The 23,301-nt window shown below is 40.6% G+C and overlaps 1 protein-coding gene across 1 annotated transcript; it reads left to right on the top strand.

Moving 5' to 3' along the window:
- Positions 1–17,521: 17,521 nt before the first annotated feature.
- LOC131299655 (uncharacterized) lies at positions 17,522–22,904 on the top strand. Its single transcript, XM_058325237.1, has 6 exons — positions 17,522–17,558; positions 17,698–17,756; positions 20,510–20,700; positions 21,017–21,254; positions 21,533–21,910; positions 22,278–22,904. Exons 1-6 carry the CDS (start codon positions 17,522–17,524, stop codon positions 22,902–22,904), a joined length of 1,530 nt encoding a protein of 509 aa, XP_058181220.1.
- The last annotated feature ends 397 nt before the right edge of the window (positions 22,905–23,301 follow it).

The raw sequence follows: 23,301 nt of genomic DNA on the forward strand, positions 1-23,301 counted from the left end.
ATGTATTTTTAGGCATGTGTATATAAGACTATATATAACTATATATATGTACCTTTAACAAAATCTAGAATAGTACCTTAGGTGAAAAAAAAATCTAGTTTTCCTATTGTCCAATGGACAAAAGTTTTCCTAACTTTTATTGTCCAATGGGTAAAGAAAAGAACTAAAATAATAAAAGAAAATATAAAATGATTTTCTTGTCCAGGGTTGGAAAGGTTTACAAGGCTCAAAGATGGTCAAAAAGGTCCATCTAGGGTTAGGGAATTGTAACTAGGTGAATTGGTAGTTTGGTTTCTCCAACTGGTCGGTTAGAAGCTAACTAGACTTGCTAAGTAGGGTTTTTAGCCAAGAAATATGATTTTAAAGATTTTATTTCACTCACTAGGAAAATATACAAGTGCTTTTACAAGTCTACTTGTCTTTAGAAAAGGACCATATTGTCCGGGGTTAAAAGATTCAATTTTTGTAAGACTCAAATCTAATTATGACGGATTATTAGAAATTAAAAAGGAATTTTAAAAGTAATACCAAATAATTTAAAATAAAATTCAAATATTTAATGAAATTTTTATTTACCGAAAATCAGGGCCGTTACAAGTAAATTGAGACGGAGGGAGTAATAAAGAGAGACCCTAATTTTAGGAATAAATCCTTGATGTAAGGAAAGGTGAAGACAAATTCGTAACAGATGGGGCATATAAACATATACCTAACCTATATATAACCATATCATCTCAACTATAGGGATTGAAAAGTAACTGCCGATGATATTGTTCCTAAGTCTGTTTAGCTGAAACACACTAATAACTAAACTAAACCATATTATTATGGTTCTTAGCTAAAGAAGTTGGCGATTCTCTGTATGTGCGTTTATTTCTAACGTCACAATGTGATGTTCAAGACTTGGGGACATGATGATATGAAATGCAACTATTCTTCGGAGAATGAGAACAGTTATTTTGAAGCATTACTTTGATGTAGTTCTTGACAGATTTCGAAATTTTTATTCAAAATAAAGCAAGTTGAAGTAAGGATTTGTTTTTGTATGACCACCTTTTGATTGGGCTACTCCTCTTATAGATTCGATAAAGGGTGTACTCTGAAAATCTCAAAATTCGAACCCTTAATTGTTCGCAACTTATACAAAGGTAATTAAATGGAGACATAGGAGCGAAATGGAGAAAAAAAATTTGACGCTTTTACAAATGGGGGATTGAAAAGGTTGGTGTGTGCCGTAATTGAACGGTTTCGGGATGGTATAAGCATTGCATACCTTCAAAAAAAGGAGCTACCAAACTACAGTTTTGCATTCATATATTGGTATGCACTCCTTCCAGATGAACTATTGTAGCAGCTGTTGCCCTCTGCCAGAGTCGACGTCGCAGTACTTATTGCTTCATTTCTCTGTTCGTTAGGGCTCCAGGATAGAAATCACGTGCTTCGGTCTCCTTTGGGGTTTCTATTTTGCAAAGGTATAGCTATTTTGATTTTTAGCTTATGTTATTTGTGTGGTATGATAATGTAGTTCTACTTTGGGTTTATTGTTGCCACTTTAGATGATGCATGTATGCAATCTATGATTATGTTGTGATGAGTTGTGTTTGTAGGAAGAATTGAGAGACTGTTAGCACCCGTTTTTGGCACCCAGTCATGGGCTAGCGTTGGAGGGCCATTTAATTATTCTTCAATTAAATTAGGCCAAGAAATGGAGATGTTCGGATCTATAGTCCATGGACTAAGGTTACGTCTGATTGGGCCCAATTGATTTTAATCCAATTTGGTAATGGGTGTGGATTTGTGGATTTAATTGGACTTTATTACTTGGATTTAATTTGTTAAGCCCATATAGCCCACGATAATCAATGGATAACTCCAAAAGATTCCCTGAAATAAAGGAAGTGGTTTGCTGATGGTTTTTAACAAAAGGGTCATTTGACTTAGTCAAATGTCCCAATATACTTGATATCCACGAAAGAAGTAAGTGGAGGAAGTCCACTAATCCTTTATAACTTCCAATAACCACCCATGATCTAAAGAAGGCATGACTTTATTCAGCTAACTCCCAAAAATGGCCAACAATTCAAGACGTGGGACACTTGTCATCACCGAGTGAAAGTGGAAAACCCATGCAAGGCTAAAACCGTATGGACCTTGGCCTATAAATAGAAGAACTCAAGAGTACAAAGGGGTTCACACACCAATCAAGCCCAACACTTAAACCAAAGTTTTTCCAGCGAAGCATTTATCTTTACTTTTCCTTCATCCAACTCGATTACTTCATCAAGTAATTTGGGTTTTTACTTTTCCTAGTACCAACTTTATTATTCCAACATAATAAAGTTTTTCTTTTCTTTTACGTTGCTCTTCTTTCCTACACGGTTAGAAAATTACGAAGTCCACAACCGTTGGAGCAAACCACGAACCACTTATGATCTTGCTCATCCAATCCTTTATGTTGGACGCGACAAGTCCTGGCACGCCCATGCTCAATCCTTGAACGTTTTTGTGCTAAACATCTTTTGGCACGCTAGGTGGGACCCTAATCATCTAAGGGTTTTATTATGACAAGGAAGCAACAACGGCAACATGATCCACCACAGAGTCCTAAGGGAGTGGTAGTCGACGAGCCATTACTCAAGAAAGTTGGTCCTTAAATCAGTGCTGATCAAGACCTTAGTGGCGCTACGGACATCGCTAAAAATTATATGTTTATAGCAAGACGTGAGATTTCGGACAACGTTACGTAGTCAATCTCGCAATCATTCTCTCAGTCCTTAAGGATTTTTGATAGAAAAATCCTCCGGCATTCCTGAGCAAATCAACGGCTTCTAGTATTTGGGCACAAATTAACGGATTTTGGTATTCAAGCTTGAATCAACAGAGCTTGACCATTATAGGTCACGTATTTCTCTACACTACACCCATTTGAAAACAAAAGAGATTGATTCATAGGAAAGAGGATGTTGATGACAAACGATGAGAAAAGGAGAATGATTATGAGAATGGGAACGATTGTGAAATCATATGTGATGTGATGAATCGATTGGGAAGCCAAATATTAGTTAATTGTGAATGATGTGGGAATAATAGTGGGCTGGCTTGGCATGTGATATATTAGATATTGCATATAGGATTGTCTAGAATCCTTTGGCCATAGCGAGTTGCTTGTTGATAGCCATATAAACCTTGGGCATATCTATCTATACTCATTCGCTCTAGATGCATAACTCGGCATATTTTCTTATAACTTGTGTATAGATTTCTCTACTGGGCGCGTGTTTGCTCAAACCTACTATCATTTCAGGTACATTACAGATCACTATCATGGAGTGCTTGGAGTGCATGCTGATGTATGGTATTAAGCTATTTTTTTTGGAGAGTACTTTATTATCCTTGTAAGCTAAACCAAATTGTTATGTATTTTCTATTTTGGATCATTGTATTTGTGGACAAGTTTGTGGAATTGGGTACCGTATTGTATTTTTGGGGTATTGTATGTACTATTGTGAGGATTTTGTATTTCAAATGGTATTGTTATTTGTGTTGAAAATCGAGGACGTGACAACAGTCATGGAAGTAGAGGTGATGATGCTAGGTCGGGAGGCCCTCGAAGACCTTACTTCGCTCATTGTGGGCACTGCTGGAGAATATAAGAACTGGATCTTCATGCCGAGAGTAACATGCCATGGTTCTGATTATAAGTCTAAGTCTGAGTCATCTGCGTCTTCCTTGTTCTCCGAGTCTACTGTGGAGTCTGAGTCGGTGCCTCTTGGCCCTACTCCTCATGGTTATACTTTGAATTCGAGTTTACTCGTGTATTTGGCGCCCTTGAGGCCATTGTTGCTAATGAAATAAATGAGGCTGATTCCGCTTACTTCTCTAACATTGAAATAAATTACGTCGACCCTGATGACGAGGGGATTGATTTTGATAGGGACATCCCTAAAGAAATCCTATCTCTAATCGAAAGGGAAGATGAAAGGCATGCTCAGCCTGTAAAAGAAGAAGTAATTTCAATAAATTTGAGAGATGAGGCGAATCCCCGAATTGTTCAGATCGATTTTGCGCTGTCTCCAAAAGAGCATCAATCGCTCATAGATTTGGTCAAAGAATTTGAAGATATTTTCGCATGGTCGCATGCTGACATGCCCGGAATCGATCCTGAAATTGTGGAACACCAGATTCCCCTCTATCCCGACGCAAAACCTATAAAACAGAAACTAAGACGAATGAGACCCAATTGGGTGCTTAAGATAAAAGAGGAGGTCACTAAACAAATTAACGCTAGATTCTTAATGGTAACAGAATATCCTCAATGGGTCTCAAACATTGTGCCCATCCCCAAAAAGGATGGCAAGATTAGGGTCTGCATTGACTCTAGGAACTTGAACAAAGCTAGTCCAAATGACGATTTTCCACTACCGCATATTGATGTACTTGTTGACAATACTGCTGGTAATGATTTGCTTTTCTTTTATGGATTGCATTTCAGGTTATAATCAAATCCTCATGGCTCCAGAGGATTAGGAGAAAATCACATTTGTCACTGAATGGGGGACATACTGCTACCGGGTCATGCCTTTTGGGTTGAAAAATGCATAATCTACCTACCAACGAGCAGCCACGACCTTTCTGCATGACATGATTCATAAGGAGGTAGAGGTTTATGTGGATGATATGATTGTCAAAGTAAAGGAACAAGAGAGTCACTTATCAGCACTCTAAAAGTTCTTCGAAAGAATTCGAAAGTATAGGATGCGCCTCAATCCGGCCAAATGCACATTTGGAGTCATGCGGGGAAAATGCTTGGATTCATGATCACCGCCCGTGGCAGTGAGGGGGATCCATCGAAAATTAAAGCCATTTTGGAGATTGAGCTGCCTCGATCTCCAAAATAGAAAAATACAGTTCATCAGTCGATTCATAGCCAAGTTGACCTCAACTTGTGAGCCGATATTCTGCTAGCTTAAGAAGGGTGTGCCATTCAAATGGGATGATAGGTGTTAGAAAGCTTTCGAGACAATCCGGACTTATTTGTAGAACCCGCCGGTATTGACACCGCTTGTGTCGGGAAAACCTTTGATCCTATATTTGTCCGTCACCCCATCTGCAATGGGGTGCATGTTGGCACAAGGAGTCGATGGGGTTAAAAGAGTAGTTTATTACTTAAGCAAAAAGATGGTGGGTTATGAGGAGCACTATACGCCCTTGGAAAAGACATGTTGGGCTCTTGTTTGGGCCTCCAAGAAGCTGAGGCATTACATGTTGGCTTACTCGGTAAGGTTGATGTTAGGCCCGAAGTGCCCCCATGGATTTGGTTACACAATGCCACTCCCTGCGACCACTCTAAAAATAGACTTGCAGGTGCGATGTTGAATTCCATAAAAGACTTAATTGAAGCCTTCGCTAACACCAATTGGTATTAGGAGAGATTGTGGAAAAGCGGTTTGACAAGTGGTATCAGAGCCAGAAAGTCATGGGTTCGAGTCGCGGGAGCATCATCGTGAGGGAGGGATTGTTCGACCCAGAGTGCCCCCATGGATTTAGTTACAAAATGCCACTCCCTAAGACTGCTCTAAAAACAGACTTGCGGGTGCGATATTGAATGCCATAAAAGTCTTAATTGAAGCCTTCGCTAACACCAATTGATTTTAGGAGAGATGATGGAAAAACGGTCGGACCATTGATTTCACGAATAGACCCTCTCAAGTATCTATTTGAGAAACATGCTCTTGCTGGAAAGCTAGCATGGTGGTTACTCATGTTGGCTGAATTCGCTCAAGTATGTCACGAGGAAGTCAGTAAAAGGAAGGGCCATTGCAGAGTTCTTGGATGATCACCTGGTCGAAGGAGGCGACGATGCTGAGTTTGAATTTCTCGATGAGGATGTGATGACCATAACTAGGTTGTTTGGAAGTTGTACTTCGACGGGGCTGCCAGTCAAAAAGGGTTCGGAATCGATGTGTTTCTAATATCACCTGAAGGATCACATATTCCACTTGCATTCAAGCTAAACTTCGAGGTCACCAATAACTAGGCAGAATAGAAGGCATGCATTAATTATTTGTATGGAAGCTGCCATAGAAATTGGCGTGGAAAAACTAGAAGTGGTTGGGGACTCCAACCTAGTGGTATTGCAAGCCAACGGCGATTGGAAAATTAAAGAGGAAAAGTTAAAGTTATATCACCAAGATCTCGAGGACCTCATTCCTCACTTCAATAAAGTGACTTTCACTCATGTACCAAGGCTCAAAAATCAATTCACGGATACTGTTGCAACAGTGGCTTCCATGGTTGAGATCACCATCGGTTTGAAATTGAGACCCATTATGATTGAACAAAAAGATTCGCCGGTATACAAGCACGTTATGGTCGTTAACAAACCCGACGATGGTTTACCTCGGTATCACCACATCTGGAACTTCATGGAGAAAGGAGAATACCCTACTGAGGCAAGCAAGAAGGATCTTGCAGCCCAATACATCATTTATGGAGGGAATTTGTATCGAAAGTCACATTATGGGCTACACAAGTTATGTATTCATGGCACGGAAGCGACAAGGGTAATGGAGCAAATTCACGAAGGAGTATGTGGTCCACATATGAACGGCACGATGCTCGCTGATGAGCATAAAATATTGACCTATTGAAGTCCCAATGTCACATGTTTTCTAGTTCTTTATTGCATTAATTAGATATTATTATTTTCTTTTGGATAATTCACTTTAATTATTTAATTATGCAGGAAAAATGATATTTGCACCATCTCAGTCGTCGTGAGACTCGTTGATTCGAAGTAAGCCCAAAATGCAAAGTTAATATGGAAATTTCCCTACTGATTACCCCTAAGGATCTGGACATGGGTATTGATTTGCCCAATGATGCTATATTTTAAGATTGAGAATTTTTGGAAAGAAATACTGGGCAGTAGTGCTTTTGGAAGGAAAACAAAAGTGGAGTCTTGGTAGGCATGTGAAGTTTCCTTTCACATGTATGCCTTGGCAGCCTATAAAAAAAACGAATAATAGGGGTCGGAGGAGATTCACGGCTTGGAGGACGGAGGCCACGGTGCGGAACAGAGAACGAGAAGAGCAAAAGAATAATTTGTGAGGTTCTATTTTTATTTATGTTAGGCTAAACTTTTAAACTAGGGTTTAGGATGAAACCTCTTGAATATTATTGATTGGTTTTATGTAGTTTATTTTTCCTACATGCATTCATAGTTTATCGTTCTGATCTCATTAATTAATTTGGTAGAGACTCGGATATGGATTCAATCGGAATGGGTTTTTTCCATGATTTGATATCACCTAATTAATCGAATTGCTTGGTTTATCAAAGTTTATATTTAAGTATGGAATATCTATTGTGATTTGTTTTATGCGGATACAGTTGATGATTTTGGCTTAAACTTGCGAAGCAGAGGAGGAACATATTGTAGATATAAATAAAAAGGGCTTAACGATCTATTATCCATGATGATTAAGATTAGCTTCTAAATTATTGTGCAGAAATAAAAGGAAAAATCATTGCATAAAATTAGTTGATAAATATTTGTGGGTGTGGATTCCAATACCTTAGTTCCTTTTCTCAACCGTAATCTCCACTACCTTGTTGTGTTAGTTTAATTGTTTTCTTTTGTCATTATTTACTTAATCTTTAGTTTAAAAAACAATCACACTTTTGTCAACTAGGTTAGGGTATAATCGATTTAAGTTTATTTAGTTTTCCTATTAAAAAATTCACAAGTCCCTGTGGGTTCGACCTCGCTCTTGCATTACTATACTTTGGTACGATTCGTGCGCTTGCGAGTACATTAAAATTTCACAACAAGTTTTTGGCGCCGTTGCCGGGGACTTATTATTTGTTTTAGGAAATCTGAAGAATTTGAATTGATTTTCACCCTTCTACTAGTTATAGTTACCATTTAAAAAAAAAGAAAGAAGACTTCCTAACTTGCATATAGGTTACTGTGATTTGCATTTTTCTTTCACTGCAGTTTAGTTAGTTTAGCTTTATAAGTTTTTTTTATTTAGTTAGGCGTTTCTGTGTTTTTGTAAGTTCTCGTTTATTTTTTTTTTAATTTTTTTTTCTGTTTGGTATCTCATTAATTAGTTTCTTGATGTATTCTTAGCATTGTTTTTCTTTCTGTTACTTTTCATCTTATTTTTGCAGTTTGCTCGAGTGCGGTTTCGAAAAAAAAAATTTAATAGAGATCTTTTCTTGTGAAGTTAAAGCATGAATTTTTTCAATCAAGTTCATAATCACGCATGCTCTATATGTTATAGCACTTGGCATACAATAGAAACTTGTCCGACGTATTATTATGAGCAAGCTAATGCACGAAATAATTTGAAGGTCCATTTGGTCATTCTTTTCATGAGACGTACAATCCAAACATGGGAAATTATTTTAATTATTCTTACACAAAAAATCAATTTCCTACGCATATAGGTGGGCAACCTTTGCATTCACATGATGATCGATCAATTTTTTCCGAATTTTAGCCATTCTACTGAGTCATACCCTACACAGTCATATCCTCTTCAGTCTCAGCCTTTACATGCTCAAACTTCTGTGTCTCATGAACCGAATTTGCAATTTGTTGCACCACAACAACAGTCATCCTTAGAGGTCACTATTAAAGCATTGATGGCTGAAATTGAAAATAGCACTCTCATGACTACTCAATCCATAGCAGAGATTAATCATTTTCAGACTCAAGCCATTTCGAAATTAGAACATCAAATGGAGCAATTGGCTAATCGAATGAGGGAGATTGAGGAAGAGGACATTTATAGTGGATCTATAGTTAATCCAAACTGTCAGGTTGTCGCAAGTGACACCGCTTACTCTTCTGATGAGCAGGAACATGTAGAATCCATTCTCACATTTGAGTCTGAGGAACAATTAGATAAGCAAGTGAGCATACCAGTGGAGAATAATCCATTAGAGTTAGAATCAAAGAATATCTTTTTAGGTCGAGGGACTTTAACGCAACCAAATAGTGATCGAGGATCCTTTAAAGACTTGCTTAGCCCATTTTAGTTGTGATATTAATATTGATGAATCTATTGAGCAAGTAAATTCGTTGTTGGACTCAACTCCTATTATGAGTATAGAAAAGTGGCAAGCTAAAGAAATCTATGTTCCATTTTCTTTGTCACCATCGCTTGCACCTGTTATGGAGCCACCTAAAGTTGATTTGGAAACTTTATCACCCGATCATAGAATTGAAATTTTAGAGCCAATACAGGTTGCACCCATTGTCATTCTTTCATGGGGATCAAATGAAAGGGAAACAATAGTTGATGAACATGGAGATGACAACATCAGAGTTGAGTGGGATTTTATTTTTGGAGTTGATCTTTTGCTTCATACTCATAAGTTTTGTTTAGAGACAATGATATTCAAGCATACATTCCCATGGTATGATGATCTTGCCTTTGTTTCTGCTATGCATATGACACACTTGAATTACCAATTCGCTAACTTAATTTTGAGTGTGTCAAATGATTTTTGCTGGGAAGATCCGTGTATTATTAATTATAAGAAGCTGATAATAAAAATTGAGCTGATTGTTCTAATTTTCTGCTACGCCTATTGTTTTTATTATTGTTTTGCCATTTTTTTTTCTTTTGTGTCACTAGCCAATTGCAGGAAATAAAAAAAGAACTTGTTCACCATATGAGGTAACCCTTAAACTTCTCATGTCCTGTTTTTTATTTGCTACATTGAGGACAATGCATCATTTAGGTTTGGGGGTGAGACTATTATTTTTGGAAAATATGCGTTTGCTGCAATTGTGGTTTAATTATTATTTTTTATTTACTGCAATTTTTGTGTCAATTTAAAAGTGGAGTCTTGGAAAAAATGTGTTTGCTGCAATTGTGGTTTAATTATTATTTTTTATTTACTGCAATTTTTGTGTCAATTTTTTTAAAAAATAGATGCTTGATTTTGACTTCCTGTAACGCCCCGAATTTTGAGTACGTTAAATAGACATATTATTGATAAAATCAAATGGAGTCTGGCTCGTTATTACAATAAAACTCCCACAAGAGTTCAATATTTACATAAATGGAGGGCGTTCTAGGGTTCCTAACTACAGCTCCACCTGCTCCTCCATTCTTGCCAGCTCCTCAGCTCCAAAAGCCTCCACGGTGATCTGCTTACCCTGATCATCTACAAAATCTGACACATTATACCGGCGTCGCCGCCCATATAATATGTCAAGGTCACCAAAAGGTAACACCGTGAGCTACAACAACTCAGCAGAACAATCCCATACCCGCTAACCCATAACTTAAAAACAACAGGAAATAATAACACATCGATTTCCACATGATACATATATACGCAGCTAACAATGACACATCCACATTCGTTAATCAACTATCGTTGGTGTCCAAGATTCTCTGGATTTCTCCTACGCAACTCATCGTAGACCGTGTCAACATTTTCATATACAAATCAACCTTTCAAAAATCATTTGTTTAACTCACACAATTTGCATTGGCTCCGTACCGCGGATAACCAAGCCACACACCCAACCTCGGTTCCGCCGCGCCGGGTTCCCATTGGCACACAATTGCATTGGCTCCGTACCGCGGATAACCAAGCCATACCTCACCATGGTTCCGCCGCATCGGGTTCCCATGGGAACGCACACAATTTAAAACCCTCGGTTCCGCCGCTCCGGGTTCCCGAGTATCCCACAATGATTCCGCCGCTCCGGGTTCTCATTGGGTTTTCGAAAAACTAAACCCTCGGTTCCGCCGCTCCGGGTTCCCGAGTATCCCCACAATGATTCCGCCGCTCCGGGTTCTCATTGGGTTTTTTACAAATCTTACTTTTACACACGCACACAACTCACATAATGCCACCCCAAACCGGTCATTATGTAGTTTCAAAATATTTCCTTCCTCGGAAAACATTTCCTTTTATTAATCACACCCTAGGTGTCATGTTTCTACTTTCTCGATTCTCGTGTCTCGTTACATGCAAAGACTCCGTGGTAGGACAAAAATAAGCATGAATCATTCTAACAAGATCATCCAATTCTATATTACTTATCACGCTCAATCACTACTTATAGCATAACGCCACATGTACGGACGCCCTTGGAGTGTATCACTTATGCTTTGTTCAAAGCACAATGCCACATGTATGGACGCCCTTGGAGTGAAATCACTTATGCTTTATCACACCACAAGTAATACAAGCAATTCATATATACATACTCATATCCATCTTAAATATCAAAAATACAAATACTTCGAGATAAGTAAGTAAGGATGCACTACATATAATTAGGAGTAGTAGATAGGAGAATCTACCGTTTAGCAATTCAAAACAACAACGTTATACTTGAGTAAGTAAATAGGAAGTAAGTAAGGATTTCCTTACCGTTCTTCTAGGCGGTAGTAACGGTTTATAGACGGTAATCGGCGGTCAGACGGAGTAACTTCCTACGGTATGCCTTCGGAAGCTTCGAAAGAGAATGGTCTCTCTTGAAACCTAATCTTGACTAACACTACTCTACTTTATGGATCGAAGGGGTGGTCGAGTGGCGGTTTAGTGGCGGTCTAGGATGAGTTTCTTGAAGAACTCAAGAACAACTCAAGAACATGAAGAACAAGGAAAGAACAAAGAAAGAACAAAAGAATTCTAGAGAGAAGGAAGAGCAAGGCTTGAAGGTGTGGGTTCAATGCTTGGAATGGGGTCCTATTTATAGGAAAAAATCTTGGCTCCCTCTCCCTCTCTAAGGCCGGCCCCCCCCTCTCTCTCCATACATCAAATTTTGACACATGTCATGCAATCTTTGAAAGATCAAAGCCTAACCCTAGGCTTGCATGGCTAAGATTTGTCCTTGGATTGGATTATGGAAGATTTGTTGGAAGAAAAGTGACAAGTGCAGACCCTTTTTTCAGTTATTGAAAAAGAGGGAGGGATTTGAATGGGGAGCAGAATGTGAGCAAGCCTTCCAGGACCTGAAGAGGTACCTAGCCCAACCCCCACTTTTGTCAACTCCACAGCCAGGTGAGTCTTTAATTTTGTACTTAGCTGTTTCTGAGCATGCAGTAAGTGCAGTCCTGTTGAGGGACTTAGGGATGGGACAAATCCCTATTTATTATGTTAGTAAGACATTGTTAGATGCAGAAACGAGATATCTGCCGTTAGAAAAGCTTGTCCTGGCATTTAGGACAACCACAAGGAAACTGCCACATTATTTCCAAAGCCATAAAGTTGTGGTTTACACTGAGTTTCCATTGAAATCACTGCTACGAAAAGCAGACTTCTCGGGAAGGATCTCGACGTGGTCCGTGGAGTTAAGTCAGTACGATCTCGATTATCAGCCACGCACAGCAATCAAAGGCCAAGTGTTGGCTGATTTTGTGGCAGAGTTTTCTCCCACGGTGACTCCCCTACCTCCTACGAGAAAGGAACAGGTGACTAAGACATCAACCACAAAGGATCAACCCTCAGCCGAACAGGATCCTATGGAATGGAAGCTATTCGTTGACGAATTAGCTTGTAATACTGGTGCAGGAATTGGGATTGTCTTTTTTCCTCCTGAAGGAGTGCTAATTGAACTATCTGTTCGGCTTGGATTCAGTGCATCGAATAATGTAGCTGAGTATGAGGCACTCTTGGCTGGATTGAGGAGTGCAAAGACCCTAAAAGCAGAACTGGTTAGGGTGTATTATGATTCACAGCTTATGGTGAACCAGCTGTCCGGCGAATATGAAACTCGAAATGAAAAAATGATGGCCTACGCACAGGCAGCCAAGGACTTGCTTGATACCTTCGAGAGGGTGTATATTGAACAGATAAGTTCTGGACAGAATGCTCATGCAGATTCATTAGCTTGGTTGGCTGCAGCTGTACCAACTGAGTTCAAAAGGAAGGTGGCAGTGGAATATCTGAATGAGCCGAGCATTGGGAGGAGTGTAGACTTGGTCTTGGACGTGAACCAAGGACTAAGTTGGATGGACCCAATCATGGAGTTCTTACAAGACGAGATACTCCCTTCTGACAAAAAGGAGGCTCACAAGATAAGAATCAAATCTGCTCGGTTCTGGCTGTCCCCAGAGGATAAGTTATACAGGAAATCCTTTACAGGCCCATATTTGCTATGTGTGCATCCTGAGATGGTGCAGAAAGTTCTTCATGAAATCCACAAGGGAACATGTGGGAGCCATGCTGGAGGCAGATCCATTGCCCACCGAGCAATTACCCAAGGCTACTGGTGGCCACACATGCAGGAAGATGCAAAGGTGTATGTGAAGATTTGTGAGAAGTGTCAAAAATTCTCACCAATGATTCGAACACTCGCCGAGGATCTGGTGCCTTTGATAAGTCCCTGGCTGTTTGCTCAATGGGGGATGGACATCGTGGGTCCACTACACAAAGCAATTGGGAATTGAAAATTCCTGCTTGTGGCAACTGACTATTTTACTAAGTGGATTGAGGCAGAACCGCTGGCCAAAATCACTGAACCTATGATAGAAAGGTTCGTGTGGAAAAGCATTATCACTCGCTTTGGGGTCCCCTATTCATTGGTAACAGACAATGGATCCCAATTTCAGAAGAAATTCAAGGCTTTTTGTGCTCAGTATGGAATACGAAATTTTTATTCCACCCCAGCCTACCCTCAGAGTAATAGGCAAGCGGAGGCATCTAACAAAATTATCCTTGATGGGATCAAGAAAAGGCTGGACAAAGCCAAGGGGAAATGGCCTGATGAGTTACCGTTAGTTTTATGGGCTCACCGAACAACGCCTAGGAGGTCTACGGGAGAGACCCCCTACTCATTGGCATATGGAATAGAGGTCGTCATACCTCTGGAAGTAGGTCTGCCGACCAACAGGGCCATTTTGGTTGAAACTGGAGGCAATGACAGAGCCCTCGAGATTGAGCTTGATCTTGCCGAAGAAAGAAGGGAAAGGGCCCTGGTGCATCTGGCTTCTTACCAGGAACAGCTGATGAAAAGCTAGAACAAACACGTTCACCCACGAAAGTTTGGTGTTGGGGACCTCGTACTACGAAAAGTGCTCGGCAACACCAAGGTGGCCAACGAGGGCAAGCTGGGGGCCAATTGGGAAGGCCGTATCGAGTGACCGAGATTGCAGGCATAGGGGCCTATAAATTGGCAGAATTGGATGGTAATCCACTTCCGAGGCCTTGGAATGTCCATAATCTACGAAAATTCTTTGTTTAAAGAAGCATTAAGTTCTGTTTTCGATTTGCACTACGTACTTGTGTGGGAATTACGAATATAATTCCCTTGTTCTAGTTTTGATTATTCTAGTTGCAAGGGGTACGAATAACGCCCTTTTGAGTTTTACAGATTAAAGAATAAAAGTCACTTTTTTAGTATGACTGTTGTGTTCTTGGTATTTGTTTGAAAAATACGAACTACGAGATTAGTTTCCCTCATTCGTATTGGGGAGCAGTGTATGGATGTGTGCCTTGTTTAAGTACGTGAAACTTAACGAATACAGGTATGAAAACACTTGTATGGAATTTAAAGTACGAAACACTTGGAAAACAATTGGCTTGTTTTAACAAGTATGAAAACACTTGTATGTTTTTTCTTAAGTACGTGACACTTAAACAAGTATGAAAACACTTGTATGTTTGTTCTTAAGTACGTGAAACTTAAAGAAGTATTATGTTTGTCCTTAAGTACGTGATACTTAACAAGTATGAAAACATTTGTATATATGTTCTTAAGTACGAGAAACTTAGAACGTTTTTAAAGTACGAGAAACTTATGAAACACTTGCATAGAACAATTAGCTTGGCTTAAAGCATAACGAGTATATGTTAGCCATAACTATTTAAAGTACGAGAAACTTAGAGGTGATCACATACAAAGGCATGTTTGAACACTTGCAGAACGTACAAATACGAAGATTGCACAAGTTCATTCAGAATACGAGAAATTTAGACATTTTTACGTGAAACTTATATTCAGTACAAGTAATCATGTTTGTAGGATTTGCTAAAGTACGAAATACTTATGCAAACAAGCAACATATATGATTAAAATGATCAAAGTACGAAATACTTAGATTAAAACTGATTTGCATTCGACAAGATGCAACAAAAAGGGAAGCCGAGCAAATGCCACGAAGGGCCGAATACCTGTATCAAACAAAAAGTATTGGAAATACTAGTGCCACGCAGGGCTAATGTTTACGGTCACACAGGACCAGCTAAATTGTTTTAAAGGAAATTTGTTGAGCAAAACTTACCAAACTTTAATCCAGGTTTTGGACATCTGAAGGTACTCTGTCTGGTTCCTCCGCTGTAGTATCACCATCAGTAGCATTCTCCTCCAAGTTAATGGGCTCAAGGGTCGAAACCCGAGCAGGAGATTGAGCAGTGTGCACATCGGTGGGTGTATCTTCCTCAGCATTGGCAAATTCTTCAATCTGCTGTTCAATGTCTTCCTCTGGATGTCCTGCTGGCTCTTGAATGTTCTGGGCTTGGGTGCTAGGCAGATCATTGTCTACCCAAAAGGGAGAATCCTCGGCAACCCCTAGTTTGGTCAAACAGGCCTCCCAGCTGGCAATCCAGATCTGGTCCTGTATAGCTGGCATCTGTTCGACATAGCTGGCAGTTGTAGCGTCAAAACCCTTCTGGTATCCATCTTCATAGGATGCCTTCTTTGAACTATCAATTTTGGATAATGCTTGGCTAAGACTCTCTTCGGCAGTTCCGAGTTTCTCCTTGGTCGCTGCTGCTTCCGCCTTTGCCTTATCTCTCTCTCTCCAACCTTGTCATTGATTAAAGTTGCCTTGTGTTATCTCTTAACAGCCTGTTGCGCTCTTGTTCAACCTCTTGATATTTTTGACTCAGTGCAACCATCTTTTGAATAAACTATGGGTTACCAAAGAGAGTTAGTAATCAAGTATAATACTAGGTTTGCAACTTATTTGAGGAAAGGTTTTAGTTATTACCTTAATACCATTGACGAGACCAGTGGACACTAGCCGGTCAGGTGCAGATCCAGATTCCTTCTGCATGTCAACAGGGAGCAGCAACCCTTGAGCTAGGGCAAGTGCTGTTTCTGATGAACTAGCACTGTCGCCAACATGAACAGGACGGTCTCCCCTAGTGAATGGAGGAGTCCATGTCTGGGGAAGTACTTGAGCATTTGGTGACACAGGGAGATGGGTTTCTGTATCAGCTTGTGAAACAGAACCAGCTGGGTCCTCAGATCTAGGCCGTTTGTCCCGATGAGCGTTAACAGCATCAAGGGAACCATCCTCTTCCCGAGGATAAGATGACGATCTTGCTAATCCCCCCTATTGCGACATGATCGTGGGGGCGGGGCGCCAGTTGATGCTACCCTGCTGGTAGCACCACGTCCCCGTGTGGAGACAGTGAGTAGAGAGCTAAGGTTAATGGGTTGGCGCGTCATCGTACCTGGGATTGGAGGCGATCGAGAGTATCCGGAGGAAGATGACTGGCTAGTATTGCAGAGGGGAATGGATTGTTCTTCTGGGATCACTTGCCTTCGACCAGCAGGTCTTCTTAGCACCACCGTGTCTAAAGTACGCCTTCAGGAATTGCAACTTCGCTTAGCTGTCCGGCAAAAGTAACATCAGCTTGAAGTCTTGAGTTGCGTGGTTGGGGAGCAATGGAGGTTGAAGTAGTGCTAGTGCTAGGGTGAGCAAGCCTTCTGTCTATAACCCCTCTATATGAAGGGTCGTACCCCAGCAGCACTTCCGCGTTAGACCCCGACCAGCTGTAGAGGTGCCCGGTTCACCTGTGTACTTCAAGATCTTATTGATGTCCTCTGTTTGGACGTTGCTTGGTACACGTCTGGGACGCCTGTTAATGTTTTCAGCTGCAAGATCGAAATTGAAACAGCAAAATTAGACACAAAGAAAAGCTACGAGAAAGCAGTAAACCAATATTGCAAAGATCAAAAATATTGAGGAGCATACGTGGGTGTCCCCATATGTGGGGGCAGTGGAGGCCCACCACCTGACCATCCTCTCCTAGTGGCTCAAAGGCTCCAGTAACGTAAAGAAAATCAATCTCATGATCTCGAGCAGAATCTGGCAAGTTGAGCACGAGACGCTTGTCTGCTTTCCTAACTTTGAAGTAAAAAGTGTTATATTCAGGGTTTAGTACAATACTGTACCACCATTGGATGTCCCAAATTCCTAGCCGGGTCCCCAAAATTCTATTCAGAGCAACTACTCCCATTATCAGCCTAAATACGTTTGTTGATACTTGCATAGGGGAGAGACGGTACCAGCTTAAGATTTGGCGGAGTAATGGGTGAAAGGGAAATCGGACTCCACCTTCGACAATGGCCACGATTGGGATACACATTCTATCCCATGAGCCACCATCCCTATCTGCTTCTAAGAGGGCGAGTTCGAGCCCCACATTATCAGGGATGCTATACTCAAACCTAAATGCCGTCATGGCAGTTGGGGTTTCACAGAGTTTCCTAAATTTACTAAGTCTAGAAGGGTTATCATTATCATCCGCCATGGATATATTCGAAGAGAAAGTAAAACTGGGAATGGGTGCGACTGAAACCCTAGAAACGACCCACAAATCTGAGAATGAGATCTCAGATGGAAACCTAAGCAGAAGAAATGGAGTTAGAACGAGAATCTTACAAAGATACTGTGACGATTTCCTGGAATGCAATCGAATTTGCAGATGGCGGCGATGGCGGATGGCAGGATATTCTCGCCTGGTTTCTAAAAGAGAAGGAGCGAGTTTAAGTTTTGGGTAAAAACCCAAAAGGAGCCCTTTCAGGGGTTTAAAGGCAAGAGACGGAGACGAAACGTCTCCTCTCACGCCGTTATAGGTTAAAGTAACGGAAAGCAAAGACTATTCTGACGCCGTTTCAAAGAACATCAGTTCGAAATTAATGATTGGCATACGAAACATGCCACGTGGAGTCATTACCCCGAAATGGTATAATGACGGAGGCGCCAAAAGGCATCAATGAAATATTGAAATTATGACTGCATGGGATCAGAAGAGTCTGGTCTAAATAAAATTTTGTTTCTAAGCTTCATATATTATCCCCGAATAGAGGTAAATAGATGAAGCTGGGGAGCAATTGTAGGGAGGTATTCCCGAGCACATACATTTAGTTGCCGAACACGTGATATTTGGGAGCACGTGGTAAGTACGATAGGACTTACCGCCGGGCAGTTCGGTGAACAACGATATGGACCAATGATATGGGAAGTCATTGATCCATGCAGTCTGTTCGGCTAATTAAAGGCCAATGACATGAGAAGTTAGTGGTGTAAACTAACTGTTCGGCAGATAGAGACATTCTGATTACGTTAGGACCAAGTTACATGTGAAGTATCTGGTCCAGGAAGTCTGTTCGGCAACGAGATGGCCGAACAAAAGAAAGAACTTCAGTCAAGTATTGGAGCATAGGGAACATTCTGGAAGAATCCAGGAACAGTGGTATTCCGTTAAGGAATAAGATCCCGAGAATATAGGGTCTGAGAAAGATACCCAATGAGAATGGGATGTTCGGTCAGTAATGGAAAAGAATCCTGAAAGGACTCTTTCTAATAAACTGATAAAGGAAGAGGATTCATCAAAAAGAGTGGATGGTTAGGAACACGAAGATACAAAAAGGAAACAGAAGAGACGAAGACAACACTACGTGCTTATGTCCTCTAGTGAATCATAATTGATTCTAGTTTTTACATTAGATTGACCAACTTAGACTCACTCTCTCTCTCTCTCTCTCTCTCTCTCTCTCTCTCTCTCTCTCTCCAAATTGAAAACAAGATCATGTTGCTCGGGACATGGATTAAAATAAAGTAGTTCTCATTTGTTTGAGTGTGACTGTAAAGTTATAAATAATAAAATAACATAAAAACCAAGTGCTAACCTCCTTGATGTACTGGGTTTCCTATACGAGTTGGGAATCCTATGGAAATAGGGATGCTTAGGCAACAAGCATACGAAAATCTATAAATAAGAGGTAAACCTAGAGGTAAAGGGTACGCAATACATTGTTTTCTGATTGCTTTCCTACTGATAATTAGGGTTTGATTGCTAGTACGTGATACTAACTTTGGCATCAGAGGGCCTTTGCCACGAGAGGCAAAGGTGCGCTCACCCCTGTCTATTTTGCAGATTAGGGTTCCGACGACGAATTAAGGTTCTGGTGAAGAGGCACGAATAAGCCGTTGCAATCCAAGTTGATCCAAAGCATCAATTGTTTTCATCCCCCTACAGGCCGCTAGATCGATCTCACGGTCACCTCTTCTTTCTTTCACCCATGGAATCTTGTGTTGGAAATCGCTCCGTGAGATCGTTTGCTCGGCCGCCAGATCGCCTTTTTTCAAAATTCTGGAATGTTCTGTCTTTGTTTGATATGAGCACACAAACCCTTGCAGCCATTTTCCGATTCTTTAGGGCTACAAAAGAGATTCGGAGCAGAGATCTTGTAACCCTATAATTCCTTTTCAATTCACGCCATTTGATTGGCTGGAGTGAGTCATCCCATGCCTATATAAAGAGGCCTTAGGGTTCCAAAATTAAATATAAAATACAACTTCTCTAGCCACAATACTCTGCAGAAATCATCTCCCAAACTCTCTCTACGAAAGCCCTAAAGCCTCGTAAACTGCTACAATCGGACAATCAAACACCCGAAGTACAAACCCTAATCCTAGGGTTTCGAGAAGCAAGTCAGTCAATCACCCTCAATCCGAAGCAATCATGTGCTGAGGGATCAAGGTGGTGAGGCTGAGGGGCCTATGGTTCGTTTGTATCTTTAATTCGTAGCATACCTCAAATTCTTTGATTTTCTGTTAATTGCTCATTTTCTGATGTGAGGAAGAACACTGATTGGGACATCGTTCCCACGGTCGATACATCGAATCAGTAGGATTCCACGACCATGACATCCCTTCACCGGTCGTGAAATCTATTTGTTGGGACAACTTTCTGCTCTTGTTCATTACGATGCATGCTATTTACTTACTATCTTGGCTCACTATATTTAACTGTTTAAAGGCTAGATAACCAGTACTGTTTGTGGGAATTAAATAAAGCAAGCGCTAAGTTCATGTTGAATGATTATGGGCCGGTCTCCCGATTTGAGCAAAGTGGGGTGCCTAGTACCTTCCCCTTATCGTCCTTTTGGCTCCCATACCCGGAATCTCTATCTTGTTTTCTTAGTTTTAATAAACTAAGTGGCAACTCTTTTGTGGTAAGTTGTTATCGTGTGGAGATATTCCTAGCCATGGGAGTATCCGCGATCTCAACAGTGGGAATGGAAAACATGTGAGAGGATATCTTTATGGCGATGCCCCTTTCGGGAGTTGTCTACAGTTTTGGCGACTCTGCTAGGGACTTGATCGAGAACCATAACCAGAAAGTTCAACATAAAATTAATGTTTGCTTTATTTAATTTTTGTATCATGTGCTTCAAGCGGGCAACCTCTTAGGTTTACCTAATATTTCGGCATGTCATTGGCTATGTTAGGGATTCCAGCAAACTCCATGGTCACTTGTAGCCCTGTGGTATATCAAAAAAGGGAATCACCCGATTGCCGCCTATGATGGGCTGGCAAGAGGATTGGCATCATTCGACAACGGAGCACCACAGAGACCACCCAAACCATACATGTGGATAGAAAGCCATAGAACTTATCGAAATATGACAGGAACTTGCAGGTTAGGAATTTACTTGCATCTGTTTGTAAAAGTTCTTCCTCACACCCATTGTACATATGTGTGGTAAAGTTCTTTTTGCAAGGGCTTTAAAACCAAGGAAGAGGGTAAGCTAACCAATCTAACTAAAGGAAAAAATTTTAGGTAAAAATGGCCGCATCACTGTTCGTGTTTGATTCACACTTTCAAATTGTCACCAAGCTGTCTGGCTCGTTCGATCTCTCCGTCAAAGTTTTTGACCCTTTCAAATACATCACCCCGATGGATCAACCAAAGCCTGCGGTGGTTATCTCTGAAGAAATCACATTATGTTCACAAGAACGGTCGATGATGAAGAGGTGGAAGAAATAATTGAAAAGGAAGAACTTCATAGGGTCCCAATCTACTTTTATGACCATTATGCACCTATCGATGACTACTGGCCAATAGATGAAGTGGATAACCTTAAAGTTGAAGAGGAAGGGGCGAAGGAAGAGGAGTTTATTGACAATAACCTGCTAAATGAAGTGTCGCTGAATTTACTCTTTGATGAGGGGGTCACTGATGATGAAATAAGGGTGATCCACCCTATCACAGATAGGTTTGGCAATTGGAAGGGATTTGTGGGCACACAAAAAGTTGGCAATAGTGATGAAACAGAGATTAAAGCTCAACTAGAGAAGCAATGACAATGACAGACCAAATGGCCCTTTAAGATTTGCATGGTGACAATACTGAAAGTGTTAATCAAGATGACAGTGAAGTATTGAAGATCAACCTTTGTGAGGAAAATGATTGCTCTGAGCTAATTGTGGATGTTGCAAAAGGGGCTTACTTAAACTAGACCGTGGAATAGGCTTTAAAATACAAAATAAAAAATGCTGACTCCGACTCTAGTTCTGATTCTGATTCTGATTCCGATTCTGATTCCGAGTCAACCCAGTCTGAGTCTAGTCTTTCGTCTTTCCAAACTATTGAGGCTGATAGTGAGGATAGCCTTGTTAAAACACCAAGGCATAACATCTATTTTGAATTTGACTCTGCAATGTCTTTTGAAAATTCTAGCAATGAGAAAGAGGATTTAGAGAATTTCACTTTGCCTATGATTAATTGTGTGGATTTTGATAATCCAATTTTTGAGGAAGAAATTCCAAAGAAAATTCTAGAGTTCATCGAGAGAGAAGAAGAGAGGCACGCCAAACTTTTTTCTAAGGAAATAATCACAACAAACATAGTATGTGAAAATGAGCCCAAAATGGTTAAAATTAGTGCAAAACTTTCTTCTCAAGAAAGTGAAAAATTAATCCTTTTGCTAAAAGAATACAAAAATATTTTTGCTTGGTCTTATGAGGGCATGCCTAGAATAGACCCTGATCAGCATAAAATCGCTCTTTATCCGAATGCAAAACACGTTAAACAAAAGCTAAGACGTATGCGCCCCAATTGGGTCTTAAAGATAACGAAGAAGTCACCAAACAAATCAACGCTGGTTTTCTTATAGTCACCGAATATCCGCAATGGGTGGCCAATATTGTTCCGGTATTGAAGAAGATTGGGGGAATCAGGATTTGCATAGATTTCTAACATCTCAACAAGGCTAGCCAAAGGACGACTTTCTGCTGCCTCATATAGACGAATTGGTGGATAATACCGCAGGACATGCATTGCTATCTTTCATGGACGGGTTTTCTGGGTATAATCAGATTCTGATGTCTCCCGAGGATAGGGAGAAAACCACTTTCACTATGCCGTGGGGAACTTATTGCTACCGAGTAATGCCATTTGGGTTGAAAAACACTGGAGCTTCTTACCAAAGAATGGCCACGACACTCCTGCACAACATGATGCGAAAAGAGGTAGAGGTGTATGTCGATGATATGATAGTAAAATCAAAGGAAAGGGAAGGACATTATGAAGCACTTCGGAAGTTCTTTGAGAGGATCCGAATATATAAGTTACGTCTTAATCCTCAAAAATGCACTTTCAAAGTGACTGCTGGAAAAATGCTAGGATTTCTTATCACCCAGAGAGGAATCGAAGTAGACCCTTCTAAGATACAAGCTATCATGGAGATACCACCGCCAAAGACAGAGAAGGAAGTAAGGAGTTTTCTGGGAAAGGTGCAAATCATCAGCAGGTTTATTTCCAAGCTCACAGACACTTGCGAACCTCTTTTCAAGCTCTTGAAGAAAGGAACAGATTTCGAATGGAATCAAGACTATCAATAGGCGTTCGAGGCAATCAAGGAGAATCTTTAGAACCCGCCGGTATTATCACCACCCATCCCTGGGAAGCCACTAATTTGTGGGCTCCTCGACCGATGCGCCTGAGAGTCGCCACCCGGATTTTTGAGATGGATGATACGAGAAACTGAGAGTTTGTTTGAGAGAAAAAGGCTTTTGATCTAGTGAAAACGTTGAGATTTTGGATCCAAGAGCCACGTTACGAGCAGGGAACGTTTTGTTGAAAAATCACCCCGCTCGCTCGGTAAAGACTGGTCTCTACTAATCATTTTAAATGGGGGATTTAATATCATTTGAAAAACTTAACTTTGATTAAAACATGTACCGGAAAGGGACATTGGGTTTAATATAAACACGTTGGCATGCTAGTGGTGCGAACTGT

This window comes from Rhododendron vialii, chromosome 9a (assembly GCF_030253575.1).
Source record: "Rhododendron vialii isolate Sample 1 chromosome 9a, ASM3025357v1".
In the NCBI taxonomy this organism is placed as follows: Eukaryota; Viridiplantae; Streptophyta; class Magnoliopsida; order Ericales; family Ericaceae; genus Rhododendron; species Rhododendron vialii.

What these genes read in the sequence shown, in the direction of transcription:
- LOC131299655 (XM_058325237.1), top strand. Translation starts at nt 17,522, where the DNA reads ATGGATATATTCGAAGAGAAAGTAAAACTGGGAATGG. An exon ending in GAAAGTAAAACTGGGAATGG is followed by an intron (nt 17,559 to 17,697) that starts GTGCGACTGAAA and finishes TCGAATTTGCAG; the next exon opens with ATGGCGGCGATGGCGGATGG. An exon ending in TCACTGATGATGAAATAAGG is followed by an intron (nt 21,255 to 21,532) that starts GTGATCCACCCT and finishes ACCGTGGAATAG; the next exon opens with GCTTTAAAATACAAAATAAA.